We start from the raw sequence: 17972 nt of genomic DNA on the forward strand, positions 1-17972 counted from the left end.
CCTGCTGTGAAGCCCAGGGAGCTCTCCCCAATACGCTGTGAAAATCCACGTGGGAGAAGAATCAGCAGGAACGGATGTGTGGACACGTATAATCGAATCACTTTGTTGTACAGCGGAAAGGACCACAACCTTGTCAGCCAACTCTACGTCAATGAAACTTTTCCAACGGAAAGAAAAGTTGTTGCAATTGGAAAAAAAGTACGTAAAAATCCTCTTTCTCTTCACTGAGGAACATGAAGGTTTCTCATTCGTCTGATCTCGGAATCCAGAAGACTGGCCCCAAGTGAGCACTGGCGTGACAGTGACCCTTCTGTCCACGCAGGCGCCTGCCCGGTGAGAACCTTCCCGAAGCTGGTTTCAAGACACATCTCCCGCAGGGACGGAAGTGGGCTGGGAGCTGCCAGGATCTGGGACACCCCGGGGCCCCTCCCGCCTCCTCCAGCCGGAGCCCTGGGGCTGCCGCGTGTGCAGCCCACCTTGGGTTCAGGAAGGGAGACGTGGATGTGGAGTCCAGCATCACCCGGGCTCGCTGCCGGTCACACAGACCCACCCCGCCCTTTGTCGGCCAAGGAGACAGGTGCCAGTCCACTCGCGGTGGCCCTTGGGCCACGGTGGGGGCCTTCAACCTCGGTTGGCTCAGACAAGGGGTCAGGCCGTACTTACTGTCTCCACGTAAGGGGTAACTCCTTCTCTCTCGCTCTCTCTCTCTCACCTAGGTCCCCCTCCCAAGTGCCAGGCGCCCCCAAGAGCCTGGGGGCTGCTCCACCTGTGTCTTGAAGAGGGGAGGGAGGAATGGGTCAGGGGTGCAAGGGAGGCTGGGAGGCCCCCCCAAGAGCAAGGAGAAGCTGGATTTCTGTGAAGGAAGGTTGCTTTCAGAGTTGTTCCATTCAAACTGTCAGATATACCAAATCAAAAACAAAAAACCTGAATTCTGGGATGAGCTGTGTTTCTGGGAAAAAGAAGAACTCTCCAGAATCATTCTGGTGGACCTGAGAGGGCTGTGTCTGCTGGGGAGGGGAGGGCACCTGGGAGGCCCGGGCCTGTGGGGGTCGCCCTGCCTGCAGGGAGAGAGCCTCCAACGCCCCCTGAGGACTTTAAGCGGGTGATGCCGCTCGGTCCTGGAAGAGCAGAGAGAATAGAAGTATTTTCTCCACGAGCTCAGGCCCCGAGAGCCCATTTGAAGAGTGTCTCGTCACTGCTCTTCTCAGAATGTGGCCATAAAACCAACAGCCACAGGTACCAGCCCCCAGCATCCTCGGCTGGCAGGCTGCAGGCCACCACCAGCAGCTCCAAGGGGGCTGACTGACCCGTCCCGTCCCCAAGGTCCCCCGCACTGCCCTAGGTCCCCCTGGAGTCACACCATGCCCAGGACCAGGTCCCATCTCCCACCTCCCACCCACTCTCCTCCCGCCGCTCTGCTCCTGTGCCTTGCACGCTGTTTCCACTCCCAACCCTTCCCTGAGGTCCAGCAGCTACTCTGCAGGTGCCCCTCCCGCCCCATCCGGAGCACATCACAGGGAACCTGGTGACAGCAGAGCCACCAACCCTCAGCCCAGGCCCAGACGCAGCTTTAGGTCTGCGCAGACAGTGGAAGGCTGGTTTCAGCGATCTGGATCTGATGGGCACCCCGGGTGGCAGGAGTGGCCCCAGACCCACCCTAAGGATCCCCTCCCTGCCACTGCCACTGCCACTGCTGGGGAGTCACGGGTTTTTCTTGTTTTCAATAAAAGAAAAGCCTACAGCCTCGTTTCCCCGTACTTTTCAAAACCTGGGCACCAGGTTTCTTTTCAAACCTTTGCTGAGTTCACAGCTCACCTCCGGGGCCACCCTCCCCTGGGGACCTCGGGAGGGAGGAGGGAGCCGCGGGCATGCAGGGCAGGTCTGCAGTGGGGCACCAGCGCCCCCTCCCCGACCCGCTGCGGGGCTCGTGCAGCCAGGACTTGCCAGGGGCTACCAAGAAGCCGTCAGCCGAGAGGGGATAGGGTGTGGGGTGTGGACGGCGATGCCCACCCAGACCCCGGGTCCGTCCTCGCACAGAGGACACTTCATCGGACAGGCGAGGACCTGGGAGGGAGCCACCCCACCCAGGAACTTGGAAATGGGATGGGAGGGGAGGGGATGGGATGAGAAGAGAGGGGGGTGGGGGCAGTGGAGGGGGTGGGATGAAGAAAATGAAACAAAGCAACAAACCACGGGCAATTACCCAGCTTCACTGGGCTCCAGCCTTCCCCGCGCTGCCAGCTGGCAGGCATGCTGGCAGAGAACCAAGCAAACCCTCCAGGAGGGCAATGCTGCTGCAGATGTGTTTCAGCGACAAGGAGGATTGGGCAGGGGTTCTCCTTGCGGCTCAGCGGGTTAAAAACCTGACCTAGTCTCTGAGGATGCAGGTTTGATCCTGGGCGGCACTCCGTGGGTTAAGGAGCCTGCCGTGGCTGCAAGCTGTGGTGTAGGTGGCTCGGATCCAGCGTTGTCATGGCTGTGGTATAGACCAGTGGCTGTGGTATAGGCCGGCAGCTGTAGCACCAATTCGATCCCTAGCCTGGGAACTTCCATAAGCCATGGGTGTGCCTCTAAAAAAGAAAATACAAACATAAAAGGAGGACTTGATATTCTTTTAAATTCTGACATAGTCTGCATTCCAATTTTCCTACAAACTTAACCTGGAATCTTCCTATTTCCTGCTGTACTTTTCCACATACAAACTTTTACTTTTTTTTTTTATTCACTGAAGCATTGCTGTCTATCTGCTCCTGGCTGCACCCTGCAACAGCAGAGGCAGGGGAGCGCACGCACCAACCCAGGAGCCGTGAGACTTCAGCAAGCAATTTCAGGGTGTCCTGCGTGGCCCTGGGCCCGAGAGGGCCACACACACACACACACACACACTCACACACACATACACACACACACACCTCTCACAAAGCTCACATTCTACTGAGCAGAGAAGATAAATTTGAAAAAGTCAGAAGAGCCCGGATAGCTCAGTTGGTAGAGCATCAGACTTTTAATCTGAGGGTCCAGGGTTCAAGTCCCTGTTCGGGCGAAGTAGAGGTTTGATGTGACCAATTCATTTGAGTAATAAAAATAAAATAATAAATTTTTTAAAAGGTCAAATAACAGCACAAAAGGAATACAACCTTTTTCAGCCTGATAGAGTGACTGTCAGGAAGCTGAGCGCTTAAGCGGTGACAATTCCACGCCTGGCACAGAGGAGACACAGGCCATCGCTCCGACCCCCCGGGAGCCTCCCAGGGGAGGACGGACTCCCTGGACGTGGAGAAGGGGCTGGTCCTGCCTGGAATGGGTGGACAGAGGTGGCCAGGGTCACCCCCAACGACAGCCGACACGCTCCCTGTGCCCGAGGAGGAGCCAGGACGCACAGGTGGAGACCCGGGGTGTCAGGACTCCCCACACTCAGGCAGGACCAGACCTGCCCTGGTCGTCTTTTTTAAATTTTTTTTATTACTGTTGATTTACAATGTTCTGTCAATTTCTGCTGTACAGCTGAGCGACCCAGTTATACATACAGATATGCATACTTTTTTCGTATTATCTTCCACCATGTTCTATCACAAGCGATTGGATAGTTTCCTATGCATACAGCAGGACCTCATTGCTTCTCCATTCTAAATGTAATAGTTTGCATCTACTAACCCCAGACTCCCCGTCCATCCCACTCCCTCCCTCTCCCCCTTGGCAACCACAAGTCTGTTCTCTATATCCATGAGTTTGTTTCTGTTCTGTAGGTAGGTTCATTTGTGCCGTATTTTAGATTCCACATAGAAGTGATAGCATATGGTATTTGTCTTTCTCTTTCTCAGTTGACTCATTATGAGAATCTCTAGTTCCATCCACATTGCTGCAAATGGCATTACTTTGTTCTTTTTTATGGCTGAGTAGTATTCCATTGTGTATATGTATCACATCTTAATCCATTCCTCTGTCCATGGGCATTTAAGTTAGTCCCATGTCTTCGATATTGTGAATAGTGCAATGAACATAGGGGTACATGTATCTTTTTGGCTTCTTTTGTTTTGTTTTGCCTTTCCAGGGCCGCACCCGTGGCACACGGAGGTTCCCGCACTAGGGGTCGAATCAGAGCTGTAGCTGCCAGCCTACACCAGAGCCACAGCCAGATCCGAGCTGCATCTGGGACCTACACCACAGCTCACGGCAACGCCGGATCCTTTAACCCATTGAGTGAGGCCAGGGATCGAACCTGTGTCCTCATGGATACTAGTCAGATTCGTTTCTGCTGAGCCATGACGGGAACTCCTGTGGGTGCAATTTTACAAGTATTGTATCTTCATATTCCTTTTCTAATATCGCATTGTTAGTATGCAGAAATGCAGCTGATTTCTGAATGCTAATCTTTATCCTGCTACTTTGCTGAATTCATTGATCAGTTGGCATAGTTTTTGTGTGGAGTCCTTAGGGTTTTCTGTGTGTAGATGGTATCACGTCATCTGTATATAGTGACAATTTTACCTCTTCTCTTCCATTTTGGATACCTTTTATTTCTTTTGTCTGATTGCTGTAGCTAGGATTTCCAATACTATGTTGAATAAAAGTGGGGAGAGTGGGCATCCTTGTCTTGTTCCAGATTTTAGTGAGGAGGCTTTCAGCTTTTCTCTGTTGAGTATTGTATTTGCTGTGGGTTTGTCATAAATAGCTTTTATTATGTTAGGGTATGTTCTCTCTATACTCACTACAGATGCCCAGCGGACAAGGCAGGAGGTCCGAGGGTGGCCGAGGGTGGGGCAGCCCCTGGGAGCAGTGAGGATAGGGGGCCGAGCGGCCAGGCTTGGGGAGAGTCAGGAGCCTGGGGGATGCTTGTGGGGAATCCAGCCAGGACACAAGCCGAGATGGGAGGTGGGAAAATGATGAGAAAATGATGTCAAGGAAGCTGCAGGTGGGAGGGTGTCCTGGGAGCCCAGTCCGAGAAGCAGGTTTGCAAGGGCGGAGGGCAGACAGCGCTGGGTGCAGCCAGTGGGGAGGCGGAGGTAGAGAAGGCCCGTCTTGCAGCTGGTTCAAGAGGAGGAGGCGACGCCTCCACAGGGGAAGGAGCCCCGAGTGGGGGGCAGGAGGGTGGGCATCCGACGCAGGGGTCTGAGGCAGAGGCCAAGGACAGGTGGGCCCCAGCCAACACGTGGCAGTGCCTCCTGTGCTTCTTTAGAGTCTGGAAGGGGAAGGTAAAGTGCTGCAGGTGGGCAGCCCCTGAGGCGGGGCTTTCGTTCAGACCAGGAGGCAAGGCCACGTCTGAGAGGGAAGGGCGGGCAGCAGGGAGGTGGGGCTGTGACCTTGGACTGAGTGGGGCTGAGAAAGGGGAAGGAGCCCCTGAGCCCTGAGGGCGTGGGCAGCTGCGTCCCGTGGCACCACACCTGTTGATGACCTTGGAGCTCCCCGCCCTCCGCCTCCCCTTACTCCTCCAAGGATGGGACAACAGCGCGCCCGACGTCGCAGCGTCAGAGCCACAGCCCGACATCCCACGATCCGGCCCACTGAGCACTGGCAACGTCAGCCCCAACTCTGCGGGGCCCTGCCTGGTCTTGGCCGACCCCCCAGAACCCCTTACCCTGCTCGCGGGGCCCAGGGGCTGGCAGGGCACAGATCCCGGGGAGGGCATCGCACCAGGAGAATCCGACCGTCAGACGGCAGTGAGGGATTTCATGGGGGCCGGGGTGCAGGTGAAGCGAGGGCCAGAGAGCCGGCTGGGAAAGGAGGCGCCAGGGCAGAGGAAGCTGAGGTCAGGAAGGAGCTGAAGCGCCAGGCCTGGGATGACAGCATCCCTTCCCGGGCTCCGTCTTTACGACGGCTGGTACCTTATGGTGTAGACACTGGCCACGGAAACCAAGGCCAAGTGGTTTCTCATCCAGGCTCACCCTCAACACGGATGTAAAGCGAAGGGGTCTGACATAATCTCAGCAGTTCCTCTGGGGGTCACGGGAGACCTACAGCTCCGGGCTGTGGGAAGCAGGCACGGGGCGGGTCAGGGTGCCCTCCGGGGGGCCCCACTGAAGGCAGGACCAGTCCTTCTGAGAACGCTACCAATGCCAGTTCGTACCGTCCTGTCCAGAATTTAGTCTGGGGTCTTTGAATCGCACATCAGTCCCTCCCTAGGACTCTGCTATGTTGGAAGATGGACAGCAAATCGCCAAGCCCAGGTGTGGCCACGGTGGCCTTGGAACGATCCTGGGGAACAGCCCCGCCCCCACAGACCCACGGAAACAGTAGCACAACCCTCGCTTGAGCGGTTCATCAACAGTGAGAATTAGCCTCGCTGTGTGGAGTGTTTAGGGCTCTGCCTGTGTTTCATGGTAGCCACTACACGTTATAAAGCGGAAGGATAAGCATCCCATCCTTCTCAAAGTTTCACCAAATCGATCAGAGAGTGAATATAGCTCAATATTGCATAGCTTTAAATGGAATGTAATCTATAAAAACATTGCAATTCTATGTTGTACACTTCAAACTAGTACTGTCTATGTCAGCTATACTTCAATAGAAAAATAATTTAAAAAATCATCACGATTGTTGTGTAATTATAAATGTAATAAAATTTATTGAGTAATTTTAAAAAATCATCACTGTGACTGAGACAAAAAAGGCACACGTGTCTGGATCACCAATGTGGCCGCCTGGGCGCACAGGCTGCTGGGGCCCGGGGACCGGGGCTCAAGAGGGAATAAGAGGGGGTGCTGGGGGTCCCGCCACACCTCGAGGCGGAGACCCTGGAGACCGGGCCACGGGGGGAGCTGGTGGGGAAGCCTAGGAGCCGGCGCTGACGGGGCGCCGGAATGATGTGAATTCGCAGGTGATCACACGGGGCGAGGCAGCTGGGCGGCAGGGGCAGCGAGCCACGCTGGGCGCCTCCTGACTCCGCCGACGGGACGCCGGCTCGCGAGTCCAGGGAGGCCGCGGGGCCCTGCTCGGACAGCCCCTCCCCTGTCCCCAGAGCTCGCCGAGGGCCTGCTTCCGTTTCAGGTAAGCGCAGCCTCCGCCTCCCCTGGGCTCCAGACTCATCCACAGTGTAACTTGCTGTTCAGGCCCTGATCCTCCGGGAGGCCCCGGGGAACCTCCATCACGACCGTGGACCTGCCACCACCCCACTCACCAGGACGCCTTGCAGCTCTACCTCCAAACAACCCTGGATCCTCAACCCCCACTTTCGGCCAGTCCAGCGTCCCCATCATCTGTCGCAGGGACCCCCTCAACACCCCTCCCCGACCCTCAGCCTCTGCTCCCCCCTCCCCCCACACCTCCCAGGCCTCAGGGCTTCCTTCCAGCCCCAAGACACACAGCTCCCTCTGGCTGGGGGCTGTCCCAGGCCATCCCGTTCAGAAAAACACAGTATTTCCCCCCCACCGCCCCGCTGGTGCTGTCACGTGTCTTCGGCTGCTCTGGGCGGTTTGCTGTGACTTCCCTGAACGCGGTGCCCAGGGCAGGGCCTGGCATCTCCGGGCGGCACCTGCTCCGAGCACTTTCAGAAACCTTTTGTGGAAGCGCGGGAGGAGCGCTAGAGCCCTGGCACGGGGCCTGGCACGGGCCCTGGCAGCGGGCCGGGCGCTGCTGAGGATGTTCTAGAGCATCCCCAAGGGGCCGTGCAGCCTGAGACATGGAGCAGCCACGTGCTGGTGCAGTTTTTACAAATGTCCTTATAAATTCAAATCCTAATTTGTATTTGAAGCCACACTACGCGTTTTGGTGGCTTAAATGTGTGACTTGAAGCGGTACAGGGCTGAGCCGAGAGGGGTGTGAAGACACACGCCTTGAACTAGGACGTCTGAGTTCCCCGGCACACGGGCTCGGAAGGGGCAGGATTTAAAGGGTCAGCCGAGCCCAGGACAGGCTCCCTGAGCCGAGGGCATCGCCATCGTCCCCGGCCTGAGCCAGGAAGAGACACCGCAGGGGCCAACCCTCCCCTGAAGGGAAAGACGCTCAAACGCACCCACCACCTGGTTTCCAAAGTTTATTAAAAATCAAAGAATAGAAAAACTTTACATAAAAATATGTCAATTTGAACCTCTACATTTTTGTCCACACACACAAAAAATTGAAACATGATGTCTTGTTAAGCCTGTGGCGCGTGGCCACGGGGCGGCCAGCCCAATTCATTCGCTCACCGTGACGGGTAGGGAGCCTGGCGCCTGGGCCTGGGGCCGAGCGCCACGAGGGGCACCCACGTCGCCCCGCGTCCCCGCGGCGCTTCCTTAATGGAGGGTTACAGTCAATATTGCTAATGTGTAGAGATTAGTACGGGTCTACGTATCAGTTTTATAAATATGTCTTTATCAATAGGTTCACAATTTAAATATCTTTAAATATTTTTGATAACCTTCGATCGCCGAGAGCTGCAGACCAAGTGTGCTACGCTGCTCTGGCGCCGCCCCGAGAGCCCGCGGGCGCGGTCGGCAGCTCGCGACGCACGTGGCCGGTCACGCTTCCAAATACAGCTTGTCCTTGGGGTGTCTGCCACACTGACCCCACTCCACTACTGCCCACGTCCGCACGTCAGCCGGGTCGTGGGCGCAAGCTTCCCGCCTCGGCCTTCTCTGCCGGTGGGCTCCAGGACCAGCCCACCTGTAGTGTTGACAGGGCCCGAACCCCCACTTTAACAGTGGGTGCTGGATGACCTGGGAGGGCCCCCGACTCCCAGGACACCTGTGTGCTCCAGAAACTCAGGGGGGAGGCAGGATGCGTATATTCACGCTCGAGAATGGGGACAAGGACAGTGCTGTCACGGCAGAGGACACCTGCACAGGACACCTGTAGGCTTCTCCAGTCGGGCACCGGCCGCTCGGCCCGGCACCGGGCCCCGCTCTCCTGTGACACGTGAAGGCACCCCAGCCGCGCGCCGAGCAGCTCAAGTACTTCTCTTAGAGATGCTCTTAACAGAACGAGTGCTTACTGCTACAGATTCCGCAATGGAATCAACATAATTCCTTTCTCCACATTCCTAAAACTGGGTACCGCCGTCCGGAACCAGACCCATCATCACGAGCTATGTTACTAACACTGAGGAATTTCAAAATTCACATTTTTTTTTTTAAGATTTTATAATGTGACAACCTTTTCTCCCTTTAGAAAGTTATACTCTGGCACTTTAAATGCTGGATCTGTTGTCTAGTTTAAAAAAAAACCAAACCCAAAACATTCAAACGCCATGGTCAGAGCAGGACAGGCCAGACGCAGAGCCGGCCGGCAGCTGGTCAGCAGGCTTCGGAGCTGAACCCCACCCCCGAAACCCGCCAGGGCCTCGGCTCCTTCACCACAAACTGAGAGGCCTCACGTCCGACCAACAGAAGGAACGCAGGCCCCTCCCCAAGGTCTCCCTTCCTAAGGCTGCTCATCAGCCCGCCAGCCGACACGATGAACCCAACTTAGAAAATGCAACTCGGGAAAGGATCTAAGCGTGTTTAAAAAAATTCCCTCTTCCCTTAAATATAACTTATGTGAAAATATGAAATTAAATAAAAAATATCTGAGTTATTGCACAAATCATAAGTTTTCAATATTTACATAGAAAAAGTTCTGAAATCCGAAACAAAACGTGAGAGCAGTAAAACAATGAGGACACCTCCCAGCGAACACGGGGTCTGATCGCCGTTGCTCTGACAACGTGAAATAAGGTACCCGATGCAAAGGACAGACGCGGTACCGAGGGACGCGGGGCCCGGCCCGGCCCGCGGCTCCCAGCCCAGCCGCCCCGGCGCTGGCGGGAGGGTCCGGAAGCAGGAGAGCGTCCGCGTCGGGTAAGGCTTCACAGATGAGCACAGGGAGCTGTTCTCTACGACGGGCGTGACCACCACGCGGGGACATGCAGAGGCATCGGCGGCGGGCGGCGGCCCGGCTGACGGGCTGGACGCTGGTCTCTGGGCCTGGGGGCGCCGAGGCCGCCCGGCTACAGTCTGCGGGGGCCGGGCGGCGCCACCAGGAGGATTATCTGCTGAGACTGACGGGCAGGCTGTCCCTCGTGTGGGTGTGTTTTTTCCTCCTCCAGCCGGTGCGGTTGTACTGGTGGTGCCCCCGGTTGCCCACAGGAGGCCGCACGCCCCCAGTGCCCACCGAGCTGTAGCTGCCCCCCTGGCCGTGGTTGTGGGAGCCCTTCATGGACAGTTTCATGCCGCTGTGCTGCTGGGGAGACAGGGAGGGACAGCGGGGTCGGAAGCCAGCTCGACACGGACGCCCCCGCCGAGCCACACGTGTCGCTAAACGTACGGAGAGGCGCGGAGCGGAGTCGAGGACGAGGGCCCGCAGCGCCGCGAGCGTCCAGCCCTCAGACTCGGCCCCGACGCCCACGGCTGGACGCTGGTCACGCTTCTCCTGAACATCATGTGCTCAAGACCCAGCGCCTCCATAACAACCTGTCTCCTGACACCAAGTTTCTAACGAGCGGGAGCCTGGCTTAGAGAAGCCACAGGGCCGCAGACAAGCACATTCCCAGGGACCCCGGGCCCTAGAAACCAAGCCAGTGCAGGCCCTGCTGGCCCCTCTGCCCAGGGCACCCGTGGCAAAGACCAGGGACGGTGAGACTGGAGGAAAGCATGCCGACCTCGGCTTCACCGTCTGCTTCTCAGCATGTAAACCCATTTAACGGAGGACATCCATTCTCTGTTGCAGGAGTTCCCGTCGCGGCGCAGCGGAAATGAACCTGACCAGTATCCCTGAGGACGTGGGTTCGCTCCCTGGCCTCGCTCGGTGGGTTAAAGCTCCAACGTTGCCCTGAGCTGTGGGGTAGGTCGCAGATACAGCTCGGAACTGGCGTTGCCGTGGCTGTGGCGTAGGCCGGTGGCTACAGCTCCAATTCAGCCCCTAGCCTGGGAACCTCCACATGCCGTGGGTGCAGCCCTAGAAAGACCAAAAAAAAAAAAAAAACCTGCAAACTTAAGTTTTCTGCTAACAAGTTCAAGAGCAGAAAACAGAGATGCTTATAGAGGTGAGTTAAACTGCACTCAATTTAAAAAAAATTTCTGAACACTTGTAAAGTTTTGTTTGTTACAAAGGAAAACAAAGATGGAGTTGAATGATCAGCAAACAAATTCCCTTAAAAAAAGAAAACGCCTGGGCCGCTGCGTCCGTGGTGGGGGGAGCGTGAGGCGCTGGCCTGCGGCACAGCTGCCGGGCCGGACGTACCTTGTGATACAGGTGCGGGCTGGACAGGGGGTTGGGCGAGCCGGCCGGCAGGGCGGGGGGAGACACGTGGTGGACGGCTTTCAGCGCGGGCGCGCCTTCCAGGCCAGCCTGTCTGCAGGGCACGGGGCCCACCCCTAGCGCGGGCGGAGGGATCGTAAACCTGGTCTGGGAGAGAAGCACCAGAGACGCCGTGAGGCACGAGGCGGCGACACAGGCGCACCCGACCTCTCACCGGGGCACCGAGAACAGGCCCTTCGGCTGCCGGACGACACAACCTCCCAACACTCGGTCTGCAGGGGCAGCGTTTTCTACTCCGAAACAGCGGCCACAGCGCGTGCAGTGCGTCCAGCCACCGAGTCACTAAGGCTCCCGTGTCCCCTGAAGACCTGGGCAGGACTCTGCAATGCTGACTGCTGAGGTCTCAGGACCGTGAGTGTCCCAAAGACCCGGCAGTGACCGTGCCCCCACCCCCAGGGCAGTGGCGCAGCAGGAGCTGGGCCTCGGGGATGGCAGGGCACACCTGGTGCCCCGCTCAGACGCCAGGCCTGGCACACCTGGGGGCACGGAGCACCCAGAAGCGCTCCCCGCTCTCCGTCCCCGCCTCGACCCCCGTGGGGGTGGGCGACTCCTCACTCTGAGCCGCGTGGCGACCGTCAGTGGGTCTCCCCGGGCTGCCCTCAGTTCCTCCACCAGAAGCAGCGTCTCGAGTCCAGAAAGACAGCGAGAAGGTGGGCTCAGAGCCCTGTCTTAAGATGACACTGTGAGCGTCGGGGACAGACGGGACCGCGGCACCGGCTGTGACCCTCAGCCACGCCCTGCCACTCCCAACGCCGCGCACCGGGGGCTCTCGGGGAGCTGGGCCGAGTTCCCTCCCACGGCGCAGGCAGCCACCTCCGCCTCTGTGTCCCGTGTTCAGGCAGGAGCTCGGGTTTTGGATGGGCCGCGTACCTGAGTGGTTGTTGTCATGACCAGAGTTCTGGACGTGCTGGGCTGAGGTTTGCCGCTCGGCACGGGCAAGGCGGCGGGCAGGCTGGCCAGCAGAGGGGTGGGTGCCTGCAGGCTGAACTGGTACACGCTGGGCGTCGTGCAGGGCGGTGTGTCCGAGTCCTGCGGGAAGGACAGAGCAGGGCTGCAGTCGTGCCCGGGCCCCCCAGAGCTGCAGGGGCCAGCACTCCTCCAAGTCAGCTCACAACGGAAGAGGGGCGTCAGGGAGACCCAGAAGGGACACCGGGGCTGCAAGCTGTTACCTCCACGTGAGTCTAGAAACCACAACTTCAGGGAGAGCCCCCTGCTGCCACCCGGGGTGCTGCGGGGACGGGGGGTGGCCTCATGCACACGGCGATGGAAATGAGGGGGCAGCGTGTGAACTCACTGCTCCAGGCACTTCCCCCACTCACGCCCCCAGCAGACACACTCACGATGTCACTTCCAGAAAGCGAGGACACGGAGGAGGCAGACGAGCCCGAGGACAGAAGCTGGGGGCTGGGCAGAGACAGGGTCAGGCGCTGGCCGTAGGGCGACTCGGCGTCCCGGCGCGGAGGCTGCTCCCCCTCACACACGCCCACGTGCTCTTTGATCTTGATCCTGTTGTCTGTGGGGACACGGAGCCCGCGGTCACCTGCCAGCCACGCGCCGAAGGGCCCTCGGCAAGGGCTGTCCAGGAGACCGACAAACCGGTTCTTCTGATTTTACTTAATTTCAACGGATTTCATTTTAAAAAATTACATCTCAGTGACTGGAAAACGTTTACATGTCTTTGGAACAGTGTGGATACATAGCTTTCAAGTGTAAACTCTGGGAAATCTAAATACAGATCAAGCATTTCTGTCGAAAACTTACCAGCTGGATCACGACAGACATGGGCTATAGACACACACTAGATTTCAAGGACGCGGTACCAAAAAAATTAATAATAACTGTTTATATTGACTACCTGTTCGAATGTTCATATTTTCAATACGAAGTTGAAAAAAACATTATTAGAACTAATTTCACCTGTTTCTTTTCACACGTGGAATGCAGTTCCTAGAAACTTTACCACCGCACGTGTGGCGCCTTGTAGTTCTGCTGGGCGGCACCAGCCTACACCGCACAGACGTGACCGACCGGATCCGTCCAGCACCAAGGGACAGCGCACGGGGCGGGGGCTGGTGGCTCACCGAGATCCGGCGCCGGGCGCGCCCTGCTGCCCCACTTCTCCTTGATCCACCTCCGGTAGTCGATCACCTCCTGCGTCACCTTGACGATCCTCCCCAAGGTACTGCGGGGACAGGGGCTCAGCATGGCACGCGGGCCCCTGCGGCCAACGACCCTCCCGGGAGCTGCTTTAGACTTTACACAGGCCTCTGCTCGGTGAGAGGCGGGAACTGCTAGAGCCGCCTCATAAAAGCCGTGTGACTTCCGGCGTTGGCACCCAAACGTGCCTTGAGCTCACGGCACAGAAAGTGGGTGCAGGTGTGCACGCGTCCCTGGACGTACCCGAGCCACAAGACAGCGCAGCGATTCCGTCCAGGGCCAGAGAGGGACGCCCCCCCCCCCCCGCCCCCCGCCCCGGGGTCCCAGCTTCCCGTTTCCCACCGCACGGGACAAAGCTCTGCCCGGAACACTGAGCGAGCGGAGGCCATGGACCCCTGCGCTGCCGCCTCCAGGGCCAGGCCTCAGAACCACCTTCCCCCACCGCTGCCGAGGCCGGAACCCAGGCCCCGCTTCAACCGCCGCCTGCGACAGCCACCTCGGTCTCCCTTTCCACCTCCTCTGCCTGCCCCCCCGCCCCCCGCCCCGTCACAAAGCATCATCTGGGGTCAGAGGATGGGGGACACGGGCGCAGGAAGGGGCACAGATGCATCCCTCAGAGCTGAGCACCCACATTCCGCCTGAGAAAAAGCAGCTCGTGCCAGATTCAAAGGCCAGACGTCGCTCCCCAAACAACCCCCTGAAGTAAAGGTTGACTCCCTCGACGGAACACGCGTTACTCCAGACCACGGGCGACCCTCTGAATGCCCGTGAGGTCCTCCTTCCCCCATATTCTCCGGTTCCCCGAAAACACGGTCGACAAACTTCGGGGAAGCCAACGACAAGGCCAAGGGCGCTGGCGCGGCAGAGCCGGCAGCACCGGGACGGGACGCGGCCGGGGCGGCCTTACCTTTCGGAGTCTCTGTTGGGGTAGGACCTGGCGAGCGGCGACACGGCGTGGCTCAGCACGATGTAGGCGTAGTCGAACACCTGCTTCACCTGCATGGCCCCGTAGGAGCTCCGGCCAACGTCATTTCCTGGAACGGAGAGGCCGCCGTAAGCCCCCGCCTCGCGCCCGCCGCTCCCGGGCATGTGCGACACCCTGAGCCCGGAAACACACCCAGACCCTGGCAGCCAGATGGCACCAGCCAGCGCCCTGCCTCGGCCGGCGGCCCGTCCCACCATCAGACCAGGGTCCCCCTCCGTGGAAAGACGTGTCACTCACGGAGAGAGACAGCCAGGTCGTCCCCCCAGGTGGCCGAAAACTCGAAGGCGCCTGAGCACCCGCGGAACCAGACCGCCGGGGCCGACGGAGAGGCCGGGAGAGCGGGGGTCCCGCCCCCGTGGGCACCGAGGGGGCCCGGCAGGAAGCACGTCCTCCAGCCAGGACAGGGGGCCAGCTGGACGAACGCTCAGGGGTGAGAAGCGCGGGGACAGCGCCGAGGTCACGAAGCGGGCCGCAGGCAGGGAGCTGACTTCTGCCAAGAACAGCCGCGCTCCCAGCTGTCATTTCCCTGTAACTCGCTCTGACGATTCAGGGAAGGATGTTTCTTAGGAGACATGTTCTTAAGTCCCGGGATTTTATTTTCTCCAGATTTAACAATATAAGCCAAGGGTTTTCACTTTCCAAGCACATTTCAGCAAAAACGGAAGCAGCGGGACGGCTGCCATTTAACTGACCCAGGCCCTGAAGGAAGAGGCACCACGGGGGGCACGGCGCTCACGCAGCCGAGAGCAGTGGGCCCGGTTCCTGCCAAGAGGTCTTAAATAAACGTCATACCCCAGAAGCCGTACGACAAAACCAAAAAATCGAAAAACATATACAAGAGCTGAACCGTAAAAAAAAAAATACAAAGGACAGATGCAAGAGACAAAGACAGAGCGTGAGGACAAAGAAAGACCCCGCTGACCACGGATGACCTCACGGGGCAGCAAGACAGGCCAAGACGGATGGCAAAGCACACGAGCAACACGGGGGCGCCGCGCCTGCAGCTGACGCGCTGCCCCGCCTTCTCTGTCACCTGTCCGTGCGACATGACACATTTTATCCCCAACAGTAAAAATGCGGCATCACCTAATAAATGCTCGGTAAGTGTTCACGGAATTGATAAATAACCGTGTGTTTAAAACCTCACTCATCATTAAAGAAACGTAAAATAAGCAAAAATGTACAGTGAGACCACTCTTCTCCGAGCCGCAGAGGTTTAAAAGACGGCCACCAAAGGCGTGGGTGTGTGAGCAGCTTTAAACCACCTCGGGTTCTTCAAGGCAGCACTCCTGACAACAGAACACAGCCTGTGAACACGGGAAAGGGGCCTCGGGAACACTGTTAACTAAACCACGAGCTGCAACCTCTTTGCAATAGGGGACGCCACCCATTAACAAGAAGGCAATAAACGTTAATATCCACGCAGGGAAAACCGGAGAAAACCACACCAAAGGGAGATGACGGCACACCCCGCAGCTCCGTGACAAATTTCTGGGAAGCAGATGTTTATGATGGATATGCAATACTTTTCCAACCAAACAAAATAAAAATTTTTAATCCCCACTCTCTACATTTTTCTGATTAAAGAAAGTACACAAAACTGCAACTTGACAGCGAGTGACACAGAAGCATTAGCAGGAATTTCTGAGTGTGCCCCCATCCCCTCAGCCAGCACGGCGGGAGCCTGCCTCAGATCTGAGGGCCCCCGGCTCAGGGGGCCTGCGGACACGCCTGCCCCCCACCCGGCCAGGGCGCAGGCGGAGCGAGGCGTCCTTACCTGGCAGCAGGGGGTCCTCGATGCACAGCATGGATGGTCTGTACCCGCTGGTCATGGCTTTCATGATCTCCTCTTTGGCGATGTAGGCACCTCCTTCTTTTATTCTAATGCCAGTTTTCAAGTAATTAAAATTTCTTCCGTAGAGTTCAAAGAATTCTACAAGAAGCATCCCAAGGTTTTCGTCAGCTCTCCGGGCATCAATTCTCGGATGCAGCTGTAGAAGCAAGACAACCACGGTTTGCATGGACTCCAGTCACTCTCTATTGGGGGGGTGGGGGGGCTGGGGCAGGATTTGGGGGCGGGGGAGGCTTGCTCAGCAGCACTGTAAGGACCCGGAGCAGCGCCAGGGGGCACTAACGGAGCCTGGAGAGCTTCTGTCAATCAAGAGGGTTCACGGGAAACAGAACCTTCTCATCCAAAGGTTTTAATTACACTGTAATTCTTTGAAACGCATGTTCCATATAGCCACTTCCTACACAAACATCTGATTTACCACAAATTCCCAAATGCCGAAAAATAAGTAGACCAGCTCCTGCACAATTTAGTCACCTAGATGGTGGAGTTAATTTCAGACTCTAATCTTGAATCCCTTTTTCTGAAACACAACCAAAAGGGGGCAGTATGAGACTGAACAGCATCGCGGTGCCTGGGGATGCTTTTACCCGTGAGCAGTGACGGGCACTGCGTCACACTTAGAGCAAACGCACATCCCGCCCGGCATACGGATCCATGCGGATCAGCATCAGCCTCGTTCCATGCCACACTTCCTTCTGAAGATAAACCCTGTCTCCTGGCCCCTCCTGAGCACCCCTAATTTCAGAGGCTCACAGACCTGAGCAGCGCAGACCTGCGGTGCCCACTGTGATGGCCACGAGCCGTGCATTTATACTGAAGTGATTCAGAACACACTAACTCATAAACACTCATTCAGCTTGTGGTCTTGCTGGCCACGTCACCAGCCTCGTAGGCACAGGTGGCCTCGTGCTGGACAAGGGGGTCACACTGGACAGCGCCATCTGAGGACAGGACAGCCAGGTCTAGGGGAAAGTCAAGGTCCTGGCTGAAGATGGTTCCAACACGGGGCTCGGTGAGCAAATGCGGCTTCGAAAGCCTGCAGATTATTTCTGGGGCTGAGAAGACCTTCCAAAGGCATGAGGAGGCTTTCTCCTGCCTGCCCGGCCCTTCCCCTTCCTCGTCCGCCTGGTCCGAGAGCCCACCCAGGAAGTGGGGCTCCTGCCCCCAGCGAGCCGTGAGCTGAGCGCAGCGCCAGGCGCCAAGGGAGGGAGGTGACAGCGGCGCCCGGCACAGAGTGCAGTCCCTGCGCAAGGCTCCCGCAATGGTTCGCATCAGGAGAAGAGCGGGAACGAAGGTAAGAACACAAGGTGGGGCTCAGCTGGAAACCAGGTCCGACTCCTCGGGGAGAGCAGCGGTGAGGCTGCGTCTCGGAGGTGAGGGCAGACACGTGTGCCCGAGACCGCGGGAACCGGCGAGGAGTGCCATGCCCGCCGTTCCTGCAGCCCCTCTGCCAAGACACGCCAAGGAAAGTGACCAGCAGCCCTACTGGCCGTCGGGAGTGTTACCCAGAGAACGACCCAATTCGGGGCCTCAAACCCAAAGCACACCACAGACACAAAGTTAATGAGAGCCGTGGAGGAAGAGTGCCGTCCAGCTCAAGCAAGACTCCGTAAAGACCTGAGTCCTTCGGAGAAAATGTCAGTGGGTAATGACGGCTTCAGGTCACTCGCAGACTGTACCTTTAAAAAGGAGCCGTCCAGCGATCGATACATGGTAGCACTTAAAACTTAGGTTTTCAGCTGAGAGACTTCCTCATGCGACTCAAAA

General features: G+C 57.7%; 1 protein-coding gene and 1 non-coding gene across 3 annotated transcripts in view; one reads left to right on the plus strand and one right to left on the minus strand.

Annotated features, from left to right (window-relative positions):
* TRNAK-UUU lies at nucleotides 2971-3043 on the plus strand. The gene has a single exon. It is a non-coding gene; the product is annotated as a tRNA-Lys (tRNA).
* PAPD7 (poly(A) RNA polymerase D7, non-canonical) overlaps nucleotides 7956-17972 on the minus strand; it is a 42594-nt gene continuing 32577 nt past the window's right edge. Inside the window, exons 7-13 of one of the 2 annotated variants that reach the window (XM_021076643.1) lie at nucleotides 16131-16344; nucleotides 14276-14402; nucleotides 13293-13393; nucleotides 12552-12724; nucleotides 12082-12240; nucleotides 11134-11298; nucleotides 7956-10134 (exon numbers count right to left, since the gene is read on the minus strand). In XM_021076643.1, coding sequence (XP_020932302.1) covers nucleotides 9940-10134; nucleotides 11134-11298; nucleotides 12082-12240; nucleotides 12552-12724; nucleotides 13293-13393; nucleotides 14276-14402; nucleotides 16131-16344 — 1134 coding nt within the window. In that variant the 3' untranslated portion in view covers nucleotides 7956-9939. The remainder of the gene's footprint in view (nucleotides 10135-11133; nucleotides 11299-12081; nucleotides 12241-12551; nucleotides 12725-13292; nucleotides 13394-14275; nucleotides 14403-16130; nucleotides 16345-17972) is intronic. The other variant, XM_021076642.1, reaches the window with a different exon arrangement.

This window comes from Sus scrofa, chromosome 16 (assembly GCF_000003025.6).
Source record: "Sus scrofa isolate TJ Tabasco breed Duroc chromosome 16, Sscrofa11.1, whole genome shotgun sequence".
In the NCBI taxonomy this organism is placed as follows: domain Eukaryota; kingdom Metazoa; phylum Chordata; class Mammalia; order Artiodactyla; family Suidae; genus Sus; species Sus scrofa.